Source organism: Lissotriton vulgaris, chromosome 7, assembly GCF_964263255.1.
Source record: "Lissotriton vulgaris chromosome 7, aLisVul1.2, whole genome shotgun sequence".
Lineage (NCBI taxonomy): Eukaryota > Metazoa > Chordata > Amphibia > Caudata > Salamandridae > Lissotriton > Lissotriton vulgaris.
In genome coordinates, this window is record NC_141695.1 from 705,465,372 (window position 1) to 705,485,953 (window position 20,582).

Below are 20,582 nucleotides of genomic sequence, written 5' to 3' on the forward strand. Positions count from 1 at the left end.
GGCACACAGACTATTCAAAGAGGTGGATCTCAGTCTTCATTTAATTAGCTTTCTACGGTATGTATTGTGGACTTTACGGAGTGGTAATACATGTCACCTAACTCTTAAATGCCAAACACACCACAGACTTGACACCTTTCCTACTACTGGAGAAACCCCACAGAGTAGCCAACCCGGTAGACTAGTGTAAATTGCCTTCCATATTTGGGAACAAAAGGCTAATGTTTTCAAGGATTTCGCCTTTTAATGTGAATCCTAAAGTTATAATTGTGCTCACAGTCAGAGTAATATTTTAAAATAACAATACCTGCTAGGAAGCAGACCCTCCAGAGTCCTGAGTGTAAGGACATTTTGATTTCGGTCGACTGGTTCTGGGGCAGGATGACCCCTTCCTCTAGATAAAGCCAGTAGTCTGTGCTCACTGCTATCCCCAAGAGCCCCAAACCGCAAACAGCGAATACACTGCTGAGCAGAGTCAGAGCTTTCCTGCTGCATGCACTCATTCCACAAAACATCGACTTCGAGGAGGCAGAAGGGAATGCCTGCAGGGAAGAGAACAGTGGGTTATAGATCAACATAGACACATAGAATTCATTATCTACAATTGTACTTAATCAGTATATTTGAGGTCACAAAGGAATGTTGTGTCTATATGTAGAGGGGGGAATACAGTAAAATACTGAACCAAAAACACTGATTTTAATGAACCTGAGCTAAACTGTAAAATATCTAACAATCATGACTATTCAAAATCCAAAGCACACACGAAACTTAACAAAAACTGTACCATTGAAAGAGCTCATAAGTTGTCATAGTGGCACTGAGGACATACTATAAGATGACCGAGTACATACATCAAGCTAGGTCATGAATTTGAGGGAAGGGGGAGAGGCTATAATAGTAGTAAAATTGGGGCATGGCAAATATCCCTCCTCCCACAAGAGAGGAAAAATTGACATCTTACAGGTTTAAGCGGGATGCAGTTAAAACTATAATCGCTGGCCCAGTCTCTATTTCATACATGTTAGGGAGGCTTGGGTTGCAGACATCAAGAGAAAGCACAGAGAGGAAAATTGACAAGCATTTGCAATGCAATAGGTCTTGCATTTATGAAACTCCGTTAATGCGACACCTATTACATTGCAAATGCTTGTTTATAAAAGTGCCCATGCTAAAGTGCTTTCACTTTAATGTCGGCTGTGCCCTTTTCCTTAGATGAGCCGTGTCAAAAGAGAGGGGCGCATCCACCATTAATAGAAAGCACAGCAGATTAAAAAAGAAATATCCATACTAATATAATAAAGAGAGAGCCCAAACCTTTGAGGCGGGTAATCTCAGGAACCACAGCACCAATCACAACGCCCAATACAGCGTTGGAAAGGGCAGTTACAGCAGAAGGACATAGGCTATGCAGACGCCCACCATATACATTTAAAAAGGTAAAAGAACCGTGCCAGTAAAGTAGTCCCTTGTGGGCGTGTCTGCCTTGTGCTGTGGGTGTGTGCTGGGGGCGTGACAAATGCTGGGGGGTGTGGTACCTTCCGCCCTTCATGCCATGTCTTATATCTTGTGCTAATCCCACCCTGCTCCCTTTAAATACCCCTGCACCCCATAATCATAACCCACCCTTACTCTTTAAAATACCCCAACACCCTTAAACACTAACCCATCTTAACCCTATAAATGTACCCTGTACCCCAAAACACAAACCTATCCCTAAACCCTAAAAATACCCTTGTACCCCAAAACCCAAACCTAGCCCTGAACCCTATAAATACCCCTGTAGCCCAAAACCCAAACCTACCACTGAACCCTAAAAATACCACTGTGCCCCAAAACCCAAACCTACCCCTGAACCTTAAAATACCCCTGTACCCTAAAACCCAACCCTAGCCCTGAACCCTATAATTAACCCTAGACCCCAAAACCCAAACCTAGCCCTGAACCCTATAAATACCCCTGTACCCCAAAACCCAAACCTAGCCCTGAACCCTAAAAATACCACTGTACCCCAAAACCCAAACCTACCCCTGAATCCTAAAATACCCCTGTACCCCAAAACCCAAACCTAGCCCTGAACCCTTAAAATACCGCTGTACCCCAAAGCCCAAACCTACCCCTGAACCCTAAAAATACCCCTGTACCCCAAAACCTACCCCTGAACCCTAAAAAAACCATGTACCCCAAAACCCACACCTAGCCCTGAACCCTAAAAATACCCCTGCACCCCAAAACCCAAACCTACCCCATGACCCTTAAAATACCCCTGTACCCCAAAACCCAAACCTACCCCTGAACCCTAAAAATACCCCTATACCCCAAAACCCAAACCTAGCCCTGAACCCTAAAAATACCCCTGTACTCCAAAACCCATACCTATCCCTAAACCCTAAAACTACCCCTGTACCCCATAACCCAAAACTATATCTGAACCCTTAAAATACCCAAACACCCCAAAACATATACCTCAGTACCCCAAAACATATACCCCTATACCCATGCTTAACTTATCCAAATATTTGTATTACCATTCATGCGTTTACAACGAATTTCGTTGTAAATGTATGCATGGTAAAAGCATATAAAATGTAATGCCATGCGTTATAATGGCATAGCGGAGTCATGGTACTTTCGTAATGAAAGTACGCGGAGTGAAGGTATGCAGAAAGAAAGTTGTGGAATAATGGGTGTTTACCCTCCCCCGGTAAGTACATTGGTGGCACGGCGGCCCACATCTCCAGCAGCAACATACTCATATTTTTTCACCACCCATTTGAAAAATGCACAGGTCTCTCTCATTCATGGCCAGCACCGACATACACTTTTAGACACACCTCCGGCCACAAGTTCTAGAATTGCGAACTTTAGAGCTGGGGAGCTTCGTTCGAATCTCGGCATCAGCTCAACATCCTGCAATTCCAGGCAAATTGCGTTGTCTCCCCGCGCCTACCACAAATGAATGTGTTCTTCTGTAATGTAAATTGTGCTCATGCCATGTCGAGTTCGCGCTATATAATATTGCAAGGAAAAATAAAGTAGGGAAACGCGAGTTCACACACTACTGAACGCGCACTCTTAAGTGCATCAGCAGTGCACTGTGAATCGGAGCGTTTCACAGGCCTGTCACAGATAAGAAATGCTATCAAAACGAAATCCTACAAAACAATATACTACTGGCCGGCAGCAATTCATACCCGGACAACGTAGGGACGGGCTGCTAGTATATTTATATATATATATATACATGAAACCAAAAAAAATGCAGTCGTGTTCGGCAACACAAATAAACCAAAGGCACAGCCATCACTGTATGAGCGGGCACTGCTATGACAAAAAAAAATTTAAGTAATGGGGGAGAGCATGTCATAGCTTTAACAGAAGTTTATTACAATAGAAAATGGTATAAAGGATAGAATACAAAACAATTTATGAGTAGAGCACCTTTAATTACCCTCTCCACAATTATTATTATTCTTGATGAATGTATCAAAACATATTTGTAACGCGCAAGAATAATGGCACCTAATCGATGAAGAAAACACAGAAATGACATATATCACAACATTCTATACATAAACAGAAACAAAAATACATAACACAATAACCCTAAAAAATTATTCTCGCTAGTGTCCCCCATACAGTTCTGGGCGAACCACTTAGAGGTAGTCAAAGTGAAACACCTAAGGCTTGTAGACTAGTTAACCTAGCTCTAGTGTGACACCCCACAATTCCACAGATCACAGATTCCAATGACTCCTCCTTAGAAGTGTTGACGTGACCACGTTTCAGCCTTGTCTTCTTAGGCCTCCTCAGGACATTACTAAACAAAAAATCAAAACAGAACGACATGACTCCAACCTTCTAATATGTGTGGAGCAAACTGGCTGAAATAGTGACTGCCCATATCACCAACAAGTGACCAAACACCAGTGCTGCCAAGCTCAAGCACCCGCACCGGCTACCACTTCATGGTGTGTGTCTGTTAAATAGTACCGCACTTGAAATAAACAATGCAGACAAAGAATGGGTCAAAAACTACTGAACCCCTAAAAAAATGTATAAGCTAAGTGTAGGGGCCCTAGTGCAGCAATCCAATGATGCGTGATCAAGAGAAAACCCAAAATATGCTAAAACACCAATTACTTACATATTCCAAAAGATCAAAAGGCTGGGGTACAGAATTAAGAACGCCGCATATGTGTCTCAGTGCTCTGGATACAATTACCTTAGAGGGACAATATGATGAAATCAAGTAGCAAAAATACCTATCCCATAGCCAAACTAAGATCAGTCTATGTGACTATAAACGGGCTGGCGCTTACCTCCGACTCTGTGTGGTGGAACAGAAGCAGAGGAAATTCCGGCACGTCACAACATACCTCCCGAGCAAAGGGGTGCCCTACTCCTGGGGACATCCCATCCGCGTTATCTTTCGCATGGATGGGAGGCTTTAGCAGCTAAAATTACTGGTGGAAGCGTACCATATCTTGAAGCTGGACCTGCCACCTGAGGACCACACATCGGGTACTTCCTCCCTATGTCTGGGGTGATGCCAATTCCACCAACAGGGCCACAGCCCTGAAGGGAGGCATGGATGCCCGAATCCAATGGAGATTTCGGAGGGGCAGCAAGCTGCACTGAAATGCATCCCCACAGTGCTGGCTAAGGTGGATGATCCCTAGGGCACAGTGCTGGCCAAGGTGGATGATCCCTAGGGCACAGTGCTGGCCAATGTGGATGATCCCTAGGGCAGCAAGCTACAGAACTACATTGCTTATGGCTGGTGGGACAGGGGCGGTAGGAGGACACGGAACTACCAGGCCCAAAAGGACATCTTTTTTCTTACTCTTTTATCATTGAAGGACATTCAGACTTTTAAAATATGTTGATTCCAGTTCTCATACTCACTCATGCAACAACCAAGGCAGAAAAGGGACACAACCCCCATAGGGTCACTGCCAGTCACCGGTAGACAATGCCGTGATCAAGGGTTGATATGGCAGTTTCATTATTTCTAGAAACCTGTTATGGACGCCACTTCTGTTAAAGTTCTAACCCCTAATGTCCAAAGGATTAACAACCCGATGAAGTGCAGGGCAGGCTTGTCCTATTTAGAGAAATCTGGGGCAGACTCATCTCCACACAAAAGACTGTCATCACCTTTGCTCACATGTCTTTCCACACAAATCCTTCTAACAAAGCAGCGGGAGTTGCCATACTAATGGTCCACACTTTCCGGGGGAGAGTGAAACAAAAAGGGTTGTAAATCAGAGGCAGGCTTCTCACTTACCATTTCTCGCTAGGGGACCAGGCGTTTATAGCAGGATCTATATTGTCCTAATGAGGAAGGTATTCAAACATAACGCACTTACTGAGGCAATGTCCTCAACAGAACGGAGAGTTATGCTGGGGAGTGAGCTCAATCTGGTCTTTAATAATGATAAGGATAGATCGACGCAATGCCACAACTAGGCCGGGGCACTCTCTGAGAACAGGGGGGTGGCTACAAGAAATGGGGCTACAGGATCTATCGAGAAGATTCCACCCACACGCATGCAAATACTCCTTTTATTTGCAAGCACACAAGACATATGCTTGGATTATCTCCTGGGTACATCTGACATTCACTCCCTGGCCACGAAGACTGAGATAGCACCAGCATCCCTCTCGGATCATACTGCAATGACAATCTCATTATCATTACCCTCATTCAAACGGCTTAGGTAGGTCTGGAGATTAAGGGAAATTATGCTGCAGCGCGCTGAGGTCATCACACAGGTCAGAAAAGGCATCACTAACTACATAGCGAATAAGGACACCCCAGACACCTCCATTGTTACACTATGGGAAGCCCTTAAAGTAGTGCTACGGGGCATTTCAGCAGCTGATAAAAAGGCACGTAGGGAGAAACAGGAAGAACTCACCAAGCAGGTCCAGGAGCTGGAGCGCATTCGCCAATGCACTGGGGCACCGAGGGTCTGGTGTCAGCGAACTACCCTCCCTCTGATCTCAGCTGGCAAGTACAGATTTAGATCAGGTGGAATATACAACCATGCGATTGCACCACTCCTATTATACATGAGAGGATAAGTGTGGTTGCCGCCTTGCAACAAAATTGAATGCCAAGAGACAGAACACTTGCGTGGCCCCACTACAGACGCTGAGCGAGGAACGAGTCCCTAAAGACAAAGACATAGCTGCCACTTTCAAGGATTTCTATGAGCGCCGATACTTGGGTCAAAAACTTGACCCCGGGAACGGTACGCACTATCTTAATGGAGAGCAATGCACGTATGGAGCAAGTCATAACGGCCATCTCCCATCAGAAACCAGCAAAAACCCTGGCCCAGATGGGTTCCCATTGGTCTTTTATAAACTATTATGCCAACCACTCACCCCTATACTTACAAGGCTTTTTAACTCATTTACGATACCCATGGCGATTCTGGCTTCAGTGCTAATTGTCTCAATAGCTGTTAGCCCCAAACCCGGCAAAGATAGGTAGCAGTGCGGTTTATATAGGCCCATATCTCTCCTAATATTGGATCTCAAGCTTTTACAGGAATTCTAGCCAGTAGGCTTAGCTTGCACATACTGTCCATTATAGAGCCGGAAGAGGCAGGATTCATTCCCCAGAGACAGACGGATGATAATACAAATCACATTCTTCACATTATTGAGAAAGCTATCCGTACCTAACAGAAGCTTATGCTTCTGGAGCTAGACGCCAAAAAGGCATTTGACAGAGTGCATTGGCCATTTTTGGAGCAGATCCTTGCCGACTTTTGCATAGGGAAGAGGTTCCGGGCACGCATACTCAACTTCTATTGTCAGCCCAAGGCAACAGTCCAGGTCATTGGCCACACCTCTGTCCCCTTCACGGTTAGCAGGGGCACCCGGCAGGGACGCCCGCTGTGGCCCCTGTTGTTCGCCCTATATATGGTGCCCCTTGCTCAAAAAGTATGAGACAATCCTCTGACTACTGGGGGGTGCTTTGGGGGGTGTTTCAGGAGGAGCAACACACCATGAGCGTCTATGAGGATAATGTATTGGTGGCACTGGAGGAGCCGGTTACATCCCTCCCAGTGTTCCTGGCAGAGCTAGTGACCTTTGGCCAAGCCTCGAGTTTCTGTGTAAATGTGGGGAAATCGTAAGCGCTCAATCTCTCACTGATTCCGCTGTTGGTAAATTAACTATTCAAGGACTACAGAAGCAATTCCAAACCTAGGGCTCACGCTGGCCCCTACCATTCCAACTACCGCACTGCTTAATTATCAGGCATTACATAAACAACTTGAATCTGACTTCACATGCTAGAACCACAACCTAATCTCTTGGCTTTGGCGAATTGCAGCGGTCAAGATGACGTTGCTGCAGAAGATACTATACCTTTTCCAGACACTTCCGGTGATTCCCCAGAAGGGCATGCTTACAAAACTCCAATCCGAGATACTTCAATTCATCTGGATTGGAAGGAGGCCTAGAATGAGGAAGGAATTGGGCTATCTTCCCCCTCCGGATGGAGGCCTGGGTATCTCGGACCTACTACTCTACTATCAGGCAGCCCACTTCCTTTACCTGGTGGAGTGGAACCGAGTTGAGTCTAAGAAGCATTGCCTGTGTCAAGACAGTGCAGTGGAGGGCACATCACTATGGAAAGCCCCTTTCCCATGGAAAGACATGCCCCCCCCCAAAATATCTATCCTCTATCACACAGCACAATAGACGCCTGGGATAAGACCAATGTATGCCATGGTCTCACCTCTTTCCCCTCGCCGCTTACGCCCCTGTGTGACAACCCGGATTTCACATCCGGACTGGGAACCGGAGAGTTCAAGAATTGGCGACAGACAGGCTGCCGTTCAGCGGGTCATATGCCTAATGAAATGGGTATTATTCCCTTCACACAAATCTGTGAATCAGAGCACCTTCACTACTTGCAGATCCGACATTGTCTGTTGCACCCACACAATAAACCTACCACACAAAGGTGCCTAACCCTTTTGAATGATAGGTGCTCACCAGATCCTCATATAGATGCCTTGTACCCTGTATGACCTGTAAACGTTCCTCCTGCAGCGCAATACACATATACAAATCTAGTCAATGCAGGTGAGAGCAGAAAATAGGGCGTAAACTCAGTGATAAAGAATGGGGAGAGATCTACTATTGAGCCAGGCACACAGCATGAAATACGGCATTAACAGAGACATTTACTAAGATAACTAGCAATTGGTACTACACCCCAATCCAACTACACAAGGCCAACCTGCCATGAGGAGATAAGTGCTGGAGGGGGTAAGGGGCTCCAGTAACATTGACGAATTTGCTTTGGGACTGCCCGCGGTTGCTTCAATACTGGGAGCAAAAACTTGAAGAGGTGGATCTCCACCTCCCGACACAGCTCCCCAGATTCCCTGCATAAGTCCTGCTGGGCTTGGCTAATGCCCTTACATACCCACTCAAGTCTAAACAGGGGAGGCAGATAGGTTTAGCTAGGAGAAGCTACCCAGAACATACTCACACATTGGGGGATACTGAAAGTGCAGACAACACCTGGGGTGGATACACCGGTTATGGTATATATTGGGTATAGAGAAGATCTCGCTGATACTTGCTAACCAAAGTGCTTCTTTAGGAGAACTATGGTGGCCCTACCTGTCCCTACTCCGAAGATTTTCAAGAATTGACTTGCCCTATGTACCTCTGCATTCTGTTCTTACCGGAGGTAGAACAGGCACATGGCGAGTCTAAGCCCTTATTGCGATCACTCATGGTCCCTAATGTGTTTCTGAGAAAAATCTGAGTGAATTTGGAATAGTGTTAAGCTGAATTTATGTTCCTTGCTGTCCTATCGAATGTATTTGTGGTCAACGAGAATTAGCTTAACTGGATAAGCTTGTTATTATGCAATCCCAAAAAGTATTGTTGTTATTACAGCAAGACAAGGAAATAATTACTTTGTTTAAACGATAATGCTACTAAGAAAGAGATATAAACCATAAATGCACTGTTCGGAATTTCTGATTCAACATACAGCATCCCATAGGACCAACAATTGCAGACCACTCAGAATCAGGGCCTACATGTCTTACTACTGATTTAGGAAAGTGAATATTTAAAGGGGATTGGTTAAACTAGTTTGTGATATTATAAAGCCTAGTGTGCACAATATAAAGTAATTGATTCACAGGCCACTCTGATTTTTTTAAACACATTTAGACAGAAAACTACCATTTAACCATAGCATGTTATTTGTCTCAAACTGATGTTTTCAAACAATTTTTTAAATTGTTAAACACTAACACATAACTTAAGTGATAACGGCAGTATATGCAAAGTGACTTTGTAAATTACTATAAATATTGTGTAAAATATTAAGACATAAGGAGCAAACTCCAGTGAGAAATGATGAAACATGTTTGTCATTTTTTTTTTGCTTGAATCATAGGTGGTAGCATTCACCACATTTCTTCTTGACTTGTCTTCTACTTCCTACTAACATATGTACATGTAAGTTTGGGAATCTCTTATTCATTATAATTAAACACTATGGGGCTGATTACAATGGCGGATGGACTTCAGCCCGTCCGCCATGGTATCGGGGATTGGGACCGCCTGACATGCTGTTGGCGGTCCCATAGTAGGAATTACAAATCGACCACCATCACAGCAGTCACAATGCCTATATTTTACATTGCAGCAAGTGCTGCTGTCTGCAGCACCCGCCCCAATGTAAAAACGGGACATGTTACATATCCCTGCACTACGTGGTAGGCACCATGCAATGCTTGCCACATGGTACAGGGATATGTAGAGGGGCACCATAGGTGCCACCCAACACCCACAACCAAGGGCCAGGGGGAAGGTAACCCGCCATGAAACGGCTGGCGGAAAGGGAAATCGTAATCCCTATGGAGGTGTCAGTTAGGCACCGCCAGAATTGTAGGGACTACGAGCCCCTCCGCTGCAGTGCCAAGCTCAAGGAACCTGTTGGATGCGTGACAGTTGCTCTTTACGACCACCACACGTCTGCCCGCCATCATAATATGGCAGGCGGTAAAGTTGGATACGATGGCAGGGAGACCACCACCGGCGGTCTGTCGGTGGCCGTCTCCCCACCATTGTAAAAAGCCCCTATGTGTGTGCATTTATTCAAATGTTCGAATTCAAAAGCACTAGGAATGGAACTAGATCTATTGAGTATTACATTTTAGGCAAACAGAAAAATCATTAGTCTTTGTTAAACTCTGCATGGAGCGGAAAAAGGCACAGCAATGCTGCTGTAGTTCAATGCTGATTTAGTCTGTGCAAAAAGAATCACATTTTGAGGTCCCCTTTGAGAATAATATGATGTGTTCTTAATTACCTTAGAAGTAGGCATGGGCGGAAAATCCGTTCCGCTCGCGGATTTTGCGGATTTTCGGGAAATCTGCAATCCGCGAGATTTGCGAATCTCCTGCAAAATCCGCAAATCCGCGAGCAGCGGATTTTGCTCGCACTGCTCGCACTGTTCGCGTGAGTTCGCGTGAGTTCGCGCCCCGCGAATAAGTGCAAAATTGCAGAAATACGATCTTAGCAAAACTGAAAGTAACTACTTACCAGGTTCAAAAGTTCAGGCTCATCATTAGTAGCCATTTCCTGTAGTGCTTCCTGAGGGGCCCCTCCAGAGTTCAGTTGCCAGTTGAAACTATTATGTGACCCTGCTCTGAACCTCAGAATAGTTACACATATGCCACAAAGGTCCTGAATTACAGCTAAGGGAGACAAGCAGGAGCCAGGCTGGAAGTTAAAATCCATTAATCAGCCCCTAATTCATTATTGTCAGTTGGGGCAGGGCAGGTGTTGTAACTAATTTTGCAACAATGAAAGCACTTAGCAAGTGCAAAAGATCACTAATCAGGGCGCACTAAGGAAGCAGGTGCCAGCTAAAAAAATATTCTGTGACACATTAATCAGCCCCAAATTAATTCAGGTCACTTGAGGCAGGGAAGGTGTGCTTTGCTTTGCCGAAAATAATGTACACTGGACAACCAGAGGGTGTGGTGATGAAACAGAGGGTGGCATGGGTGGGCCAGAGGGTGGCATGAGTAGTCAGAGAGTGGCAGTGGTGACAGAGAGTGGCAGTGATGAAGAAGAGTGTCCCAAACAGGCTGGACACGTAGAAACAACAAGTTCGCAAAACTTGCGACCCGACAGGTAAGTTCGCAATTTGCGAAAGTGTACAAAACCCTCGCGAACTGGCAGAAACACGGGCGAACACAAAAAAAAAAAAATCCGCAAATTCGCGGGAATTCGTGGATTTTGCGGATTGCGAATCCGCAAATCCGCAAAATTCGCGAACGCGAGATCCGCAAAATTCGCTCATGCTTACTTAGAAGCCTATTGGACCCGTAGAGGATTCTCAAACCAATTGGGCAGTTCTAGTTCCAAGATGGGACTTTTAAAGGCTTTAACTGTGACATCAATTGGGTTTTGTGAATGCTAATCAGCTGTCAATTCAGTTCATTAATGTTTGTTTCTAGTCCCTCCCCGGCATACTTGTAAAAATAAAATCATATATATCAATTATAAAAATCAATCACAACGTATACATACACTAGCAGAATCTGCATTCAGTAAAAATGTCTTGCTACACTCACAGACTTCCCATTAGTCTTTAAAAATATAGACTCCTGTAATGTAGCTTCTTCATGTTCAGTTTAAGACAAAGACATGGTTAGACCTTGGATGGCCGAGTTACAGAGAGTGCACATAAGTGGTGCCACACCATGCGGTTACAGACAGGGCGGGACTGGGAACAAAAACCGCCCTTGACAAAGTGCTCGGCCGGCCCCTTCCCCCCGGGGGGGGGGGTTGGGGGTGCGGCCGAGCTCTTTGCCAGGGCCAGTTTTCGGACGATTTTGTTACAGGGCTGTGCTGCAAAAAGGGCCCTGTAACAAAAATGACCCCCAGGGGCCCAAAACTTGCCCCCACCCGTGCGGCGCACCAGGGGATTGCCCGGTGCACGCTACGGCCAGTCCGGCCCTGGTTACAGAGAGTGCATATATGTGGTGCCACACCATGCAGGTTACAGAGAGTGCATATATGAGGAGCCACATCATGCGGATTACAGAGTGTGCATATAGGTGGTGGTACACCATGCGGGTTACAGAGAGTGCATAAATGTGGCACCATACCATGCGGGTTTCAGAGAGTGCATATATGTGGCACCATACCATGCGGGTTACAGAGAGTGCATATATGTGGGGGTACACCGTGCGGGTTACAGAGAGTGCATAAATGTGGCACCATACCATGCGGGTTACAGAGAGTCCATATATGTGGCACTATACCATGCGGGTTACAGAGAGTGCATATATGTGGCGCCACACCATGCGGGTTACAGAGAGTGCATATATGTGGCGCCACACCATGCAGGTTACAGAGAGTGTATATATGTGGCACCATACCAATCGGGTTACAGAGAGTGCATATATGTGGCGCCACACCATGTGGGTTACAGAGAGTCCATATATGTGGTGGCACACCATGCGGGTTACAGAGAGTGCATATATGTGGCGCCACACCTTGCTTCCTCAACAGCAAATGGCTTCAATATGACCTATTTTAAAAATGATAAACAATTGATTCATCCATATTAAAGTAATATATGTTGCTTTCTTATTTTAAAAACAGAATATGTAATTAGCTTAATATGTATCAAACCATCACAATAAACATAATCGGAAGGAAAACTATAATTCCTAACAATTTGTTTAAAAACGTAATAACCCAGTTTATGTTCAACAAAATTACCAGTTGCAACCCTAAAACCTGTATCACGAATTGCAGGCTCTGAATAAAATGCGAATGCTGTGCAACAAGGGAACCACTACATTTACCCCCAAGGTTAAGAGAAAGGAGGGAAGAGTACTTGAACCTTGATACAACAAAGAGCTATTAAACGAGTGTTACCAGAGCCAGACTGAAAAAGCCTCTCTTGGGATAATTCAAACTTATAATACTGAACATCAATCTAGAGTCACAAAAAGAAGCAAGGTTGTCTGCTGAAATATGTCCTTCTGTTGCCTGGCAGGGATGTTTAGGAAGAGTGTGCTGCACCAGTGAGCTGAGCAAGGATTTTTAAAAGGATGAGCTAGAACACCATTGTAAGGTGATTCTTTGGCAGTCTCTAAAAACTTTTGAAGTTACCTGTTTCTAGCGTTCTTATACTATAATGCAGTTCCTGTGCCTAGCAGCATCACAATTGGAAACTATGTTTTCTACACTAAAATCCAAAACGGTTGAAAACACCTATATGGCCAAAGCGCTCTCCTTTCTGCTCCAACTCTATCCACTACCATCCATTATGCCCTCAACACAGTTGATTAGACGTATTCCCACTCTCTTCCTGATGTGGTCACTCCTGCTATTAATCTGTGGTGGAGACTTTAGCTGCATTATGGACGAGGGTCGCAACAAGTACCTGTTTAGGCACTGCTCCAAGTCGGGCATGGCTGAAGCGAAGCCCCCACTGAGGTGAAGGACAATTTGCACAGTGTAGACATATGGTACGTAATGCACCCTGAGGCCCGGAAGTACTCTTTCCACCTCATGATTCATGATACATGTAGCAGGTTGGACAGATTCCTGATTATATCTAGTTTAGCTACTAATATAGAAGAGGTATAGTACCTCTGCTGGTTTCTGTCGGATCAATCCCCACTCCTACTGACATATCATCAGCGGCAGCCCCTCTGCTAAGGTGATGGAGCGTTGCCCCACTGCTTTTCTGAAGTGCAAAAAAAACAGTTTTGGGGTGGGGTTTGGCTGTTGCCACAGCCATCAGGGTGAGGAGGGGTGTGTGCACTTAAGTGGACATGAGAGTTTGGCCGGCCGGTCGTCCAAACAGTCATGCGCACTTAACATGTTCTTCACTTGTCTGTATTGTACATCCTGGGTGGAGAACATGCACAGGCTCCCACTCCCTGTCTGAGTGCCGAACCAGACCACTCAGACTAATCATGATGCAGATGTTATACTGGTGACAGCAGCCTTGTGATTGGCTTTAGGGAGCCTGTGTGCTTCCTGCTTCCGGGAAGAGAAGTGGAGGAGAGACAATGGAGGGGTGATGGCTAACGGGCAGAGGTAAGTCAATTTTTATTTTATTTTTTCACACACACCCTGCCCGCCAGCCCCGTATTGTACCAGCCTCCACTGCATATCACATGGTGCCTGTGAGGTCTAGAGTCCCCTTGTGACACCTCTCCACGCAGGCTTTACAGAATCCAGGGTTAAAGCTTGGCATAGGCTTCTCCATTAGCACCTACTTGAAACACAACTGGAATACAACAGCCCTTACAGCTAGTGAGTGGGATGTTCAGAAAAAACCTGCAAAATGATTTTAAAAGGTTAGAGGAAAAGCTATGGATGCTCCAGGCAAATCAGTTTGTGGCCTCCCCTGGTGGGCACAAACTGGTAAATGCACAGCGATGGATGGGAGATATATGGGAGGCCCATAATAGATTAGTGGCGCAAGATTATAGGCAGAGACTCCACGTGGATGGTGATAGAACAGGCAAACCCCTAATAAAAAGGCTTTTGAGGAGGAATGTCCTTCCTCTAACATTTTGATTCAGATGAGCCTGGATGGTTCACTGATTAACTCTTAGGCTGCCACCAATACCACCTTATTCCAATGCCTGAGAACATTGCACTCAAAAACCACAAATACTCAAGCAGAACAAGTTGCTACTTACCTTAGTACTATTGGTGTACCTACACTTAATAGGTAAAGTGAGGCTGAGTTAAAGCAACTTTTCACCAATGAGGTCCTAGTGGACCTCAAGAGCATGCCAGCAGGCAACACACCGAGGTTAGATGGCTACCCACCAGAGTTTTACTGCTGCTTCCAAGTCAAACTTACAGAAACACGTCTGGAGATCTTTGAGAAGATGTCTTGCCAACTCCTGATGGACCCGATAGACCCCAAAGAGGGTCCTGAGTGACCTCAGCTTGTATAGACCTCTCTTGATGATCAGCGTTTTGATAAAGGTGTTGGTCAAGACCTTAGCTAATAGACTGAATACAGTGGTGGCCTCTTTGGTCTACCTGGTCCAGTGTGGCTTTGTCCTGAGTAATAGTACGCAAATCAACTTGCACAGACTCCACCACATCATGGATGGTGTGGTGGATATGAATCTTGAAGCAGTGTTGGTTGGGCTGGACTTTGAAGAGCATTTAAATAATTGGATTAGAACAATATCCATGCAGTGTTAGAAGCATGAGATTCGGATTGGGTTTCAGGGCTGGATCAAGTTGCTATATACTGATTCCAGGTCTTCAGAAAATTACTCACCAAGTTGCTATGGTGAGTCAGATGTTATCAGGTCAAGCTATATTTAGGACCTTCTCACCCATTCTGGTTCAGTCAGAAAGTGATGGCGCAATAAGATGTCTTTAAATCTTGTTTTATATTGTCACATTTATTCTGTGTTCAGAGACAGCAATTAGAAGTCAATTTGCAATTACTCTTTCTTCTGACTGCAGGGTTCCAGAATGTTGTAAAGTGAACTGTCTGACCTGTTGTACCTAGTGTGTACTGAAAGACTGTAGGGCATCAGGTTTTTACTAAGCCACATTTAAATAACTAATAAGTCAACTGTACAAACCTTTCCAAATATATTCCAGTAGTTGTGAAAGCCCATTTTTTAATTTTTTGTACTTGCGTGTGATGAAACAAATATTTAATGGGATGATAAACCAATCAGAACACTTTACTTAGTGATGTGAAATGATAAATATGTTTCCTGAAATCCAATTTTCACAGATTATTGTTAATACACTGCGCTTTCAAAGCTGAGAATTGTTTCAGCCGAATATCATTTATCCAATGTTAAAACCAATTTTATACAATACTCGTTTCCATTGCTAGGGCTTGGTAACTGGATGCGTATGCGTGCGTCTGTTTCTCAGTTGATAAATTATATTCGTGTGAAACAATTCTCAGCTTTGAAAGCATATTGTGACTTTAATGAGCCCTGAAGAAGTCTCTGTATGAGAGGAAACGCGCGGCTATGGTCATGTGAATTTTAATGAAAATATAATAAAGAACAATTTTGAACACAAGAAAACAACTGGAATATGGAAGTCCTTTCGTGTGCTCACTGCTTCGAAAACTACTTTGTAGATTCGTTATGAAGTGCTGATCCTTTTGTTTTGATGTCTTTATAGGAATTCTTTCCTTAGTGAGGAGTATAGAGGGAAGTGTTCCTTGATTCTTTGCACTGTCATTCATTACTCAGATATATATAGTCAGGTGTGGTTTGCTATAGCCTCTACCCTCAGTTTGCTGACATTGGATTATTCAAGTTACTCTACCTGCAGGTCTAGTAGCATTTGTATGCTTTTTCGAGGCCTGTGATCAGGTGGCTAGAGTCAAAATAGGGAGTTTTGTCTCAGAGCAATGGGCCACAGAGGGGCTCAAGACACGGTTGCCCTCTTTTGCCATTGTTATATTCACTGGCAGTAGAAATCCTGGTTCTTTGGAATTGGGAATCACTGTGGGGAACTAAACATATGTAGTAAACTCCATTGGCTGCCAGTCGAACAGAGGGCTGCGTTCAAGATCGGCTGCCTCACATTCAAAGCTGTCATATAGTTACTGCTTTTCTATATATTGTGTTAAGTTAGCATGAGTTTATTAAATGTTGAAACAACATATTTTCCTTCGGCTTCAGTTTGCACACGACACATAATTGTTATTGTAGCTTTCAACCTAGACGAAAGATGTGATTTATTTGAGAATAATATGTTATTGCTCTGATATCAGTTGTGCTTGGTACACTTGGTACACTGTCTGCACACTGAGAACTGCACCCTCTAAGAATAACCTAACACAAGGTTGCTGGGAGGCCTGATCCTCGCACCACATTAGACATAACACAAATAATGTTGCTGCCAACATTGGGCTCTAAGCGGGTTTAAGATAGAGTTACAGAGAATGCAAAAACACACTTGATGGTGCTTCGCATGCAGAGAGCTGGTGGCTGATGATGTGATCTTCTCCTACTGATATTTAGAGGTATGGGCCCGCCCTGCTAAAACCCAAATGAGACCTTCTTAGATATAATATAGTATGCTACATAGGGTGCGCGAAATATAGGTGATACAGATTTCTATAGAATTTTGCATTATAATATGCTATCACCGTTCGCTTACTATGGATTAGTGACTATGCTGATAACTCTGATTTTTATAATATGTATGCTGGTATTATATAAGATACTGCGTTTGAGAACCTTGCATTGAAAAATAAATATTTCAAACTTGCACGTGTGTTCTTTTACTCCCCGTTGTGGTTTGAAATGATTATAGAGCAAAAGATTGTTCATGTGTTCCACGATACCTGAGGTAACCCAAGTTCATGTTCTGGTTTGTCTAAGTCATTGGGAGTTTGTTATGACCAATGAGACACTGTAGCTAGTTTGGTAAGGGGATTTTGGATACTAAGGTGGGTTTTGGGTCACCCTAATTCACGGAGGTTCTAGATCTCTATGCACAGTTCTGTGGGAGAACGGAAACCCTGTTTGGAACTTCTTCCGCCTTCTTCATATCCTTAGTCACTCCCTACTGTCCGGTACGCAAAGTATGGTCCTCTCATCGCCATCTCTTAGCTGCACCCCCAATTAAGCTAAAATAAATTGGTGGCTGTAGATTTGCCCACTTGGCCCCCAAACTTTGGAACCCGCTGTCCCTTCCGCTTAAATCTTCCAACTCCCTTCTGGAATTAAAAAAACTCCTGAAAACCAGTCTTTTCACACAGTCTGACTAGCTCCCCTCCTTCACATCTCTCAGCACCCAATCAGCGCCAGGAAGCTTATGGTGACAGAGAGCTATATAAAACTCCATTAAGATAAGATAAGTTAATATAAGTATTGATGTACGTGGGGGAAACTTTACTTTAATTAACTTGTTCAAAATAGTCAATTCCAGTTTTACTTCATAGGTAACAATTGTTTGGGAGCCTGTCAGACCTGCAGCTTAATGAAAATTAGACGGTATTATTCCCACTGGTGGCATATGCTAGATCAATCAATCAGGATTTATAAACTGTGGCTAATCACTCGATAGGGTATCCAGGTGCCTGCAGGTCCCTGAGGCTTACTCGAACAGCCAGGTCTTGAGGGTCATTCGGAATTCCGGGAAGTGAGGTGATGGTCTGGAGTTGCGAGGGGAGGCTGTTCCAGGTCTTTGCTGTGATGTGGGAGAAGGAGCATTCTCCACTTCTGCTTTAGTAGATGCAAGGAATATGGGCAAGTCAGAGGAAGGTGGAAATTAGTTTTCTCGATGGCTGCTGGAAGTCCAGGCGGTGGGTCCTTGGTTGTGCAGAGCCCTGTATGTGTAGGTCGGCAGCTTGAATTGTCATCTGTTCTGTACTTTCCCTGAGGTGGGGTATGATGTGGGTTCAACAGGAAACACCAAGGATGAGTCTAACTGTGGTATTCTGTATGGTCAGAAGTCTCTGTAGAAGGTGTAGGACGATTCCTACATAGAGGGAGTAGAAGTTGTCCAGTCAGCTGGTGATGAGGGTCTGTGTCATGGTGCGTCTTGTGTGTAGGGGTAGCCACTTGAAGATCTTATGTAACATGCACAGAGTGGGAAGTAAGGTGAAGGAGACAGCGTTGATCTGTCATATCATGGTGAGCTTGAGGTCAGTGATGATTCCGATGTTTCTGGCGTTGTCGGAGGGAGTGGGTGCAGGTCCTAGGTCTGATGGCCACCACATGTTGTTCCCTGTGTTGCTGCTGTTTCTAGATTCAAACACACAGGTGCACAGAAGTGTGTCTGTGTGTTTGGCCCGCCTGAGACGGCCGGCCAAACACATATGCACACCTAGAGAGTGCCCATAGCACTCTTCCTCCCCCCTCCCATGCCTCGGCCCCTTCTCTGATCTGGACGCGCTGACTCAGAGCTGGAAAAATAAAAATAAAATGATTTAGGTGATTGTTTACTTTTTACCGGCTGGCTTGGAGACTGTGGGGCAAGGCTCCTCCACCAATGCGGAGGAACCGTCCCTGGATATATAACTGAACATGTCTTTAGAGAGATAATAATAATAATAATAATAATACTGGATTTTATACAGCGCGAACAGCTACCTCGCGAAGGAGGTGTCCCGGCGCTAGTAGATCACTGATAACCTTAGGCATAAAAAATAGGAGAGCTAGCGTGGCTGGGTGAAAAGCCAGGTCTTTAGCAATTTCCTAAAGCAGGGTTCGGAGGGGGCCTGTTGGATAACTTGTGGCAGGGAGTTCCACAGAACGGAGACGTTGGATGAAAAGGTCCGACCGCCTAGCCGGGCCTTTTTTGCCCGCGGGATGACCAGTTGGACACGGTCATTGGATCGTAGTGCACGGCTTTGAAAGTATCTAGGAAGGCGGTTTTTCAGGTATTGTGGGCAGGAGCCATACAGAGATCTGAACGCAAGCGTCAAAGCTTTGAATTTTATCCTGTTGGCTACTGGTAGCCAATGCAGGGTTCGAAGATGCGGAGAGACTGACTGCTTGAAAGGGATTCGCAGTAACGGCAAGATGAATGGCAAGAGTCTGTCCTACATTAAGGGCTAGATGTAGGTAAATCTAATTTACCGATTAATAAATACCGGATTTTACCGATTCGGTATTTACGAATCGGTAAATTAGAAGGAGGCAGATGTAGGGAATTTTTTTAACACAATTACCTTTACCGATTCGGTAAATTCCGAATCGGTATTGCCCATTGATTCCTATGGGCCTTGAAGTCCATAGGAACCAATGGGAAATACTGATTCGGTATTTACCGAATCAGTAAATACCGAATCCTGCAAGGGTGCAGGGGGTGTCACTTTGACACCCTCTAGCACCCCAAGTACAGGCTTGTGTGACATGTGGCACACATACATGCCCTAAGGGCATGTCTGTGTGTCACATGGCACAGGTGTGGATGCACAGATGTGCATGCACACCTGAATTCGGTATTTTACCACACAATAGGATTGTGTGGTAAAATACCGACTCTTAAGGGCCTGTGGCACTCTTAGGAGTGCCAGCTACATATGGATTTACCGATTCGGTAAATATACCGATTCGGTATTTTACCAAATCTGTATATTTACCGAATCGGTAAAATGACCAAATAGGCCCCCTACATCTCAAAAGCCAAATACCGGCCGGTAACAGCCGAAATCGGCCGTTACCGACCGGTATTAGGGCTCCTACATCTGGCCCGAAGTGTTTTATATAGGGCGCATTCATACATAGCTTTTATGAATGCCTGTGTGACTTTTGGGGACGACCGAGGGCAGTTCATACAATTAGCTAAACTGAGTAATACGCCCGGAGAAGTTCTGGCTGAACTTCCCAATACACCTCAAGGATCTGCTACACCGGAGATGATGATAAAGGAGGGTGAGAGTCACCACCTGATATCTAGACTTTGTAAAGCCCTGAAAGAAGTCAGAGTGAAAACTCTGATTGTGTTCCAATCTAAATGAGAAGAGGAGCTGAGGGAGCCCCTCCTATATAAGAAGTTGCCAGCCGCACCGCATGTACTTTAGTCCA

The 20,582-nt window shown here is 44.8% G+C and overlaps 1 protein-coding gene across 1 annotated transcript in view; it reads right to left on the minus strand.

Annotated features, from left to right (window-relative positions):
- CACNG5 (calcium voltage-gated channel auxiliary subunit gamma 5) overlaps positions 1 to 20,582 on the minus strand; it is a 438,933-nt gene that overhangs the window by 176,405 nt on the left and 241,946 nt on the right. Inside the window, exon 2 of the mRNA XM_086928775.1 lies at positions 308 to 542. Within this exon, the coding sequence (XP_086784901.1) occupies positions 308 to 542 (235 nt within the window). The remainder of the gene's footprint in view (positions 1 to 307; positions 543 to 20,582) is intronic.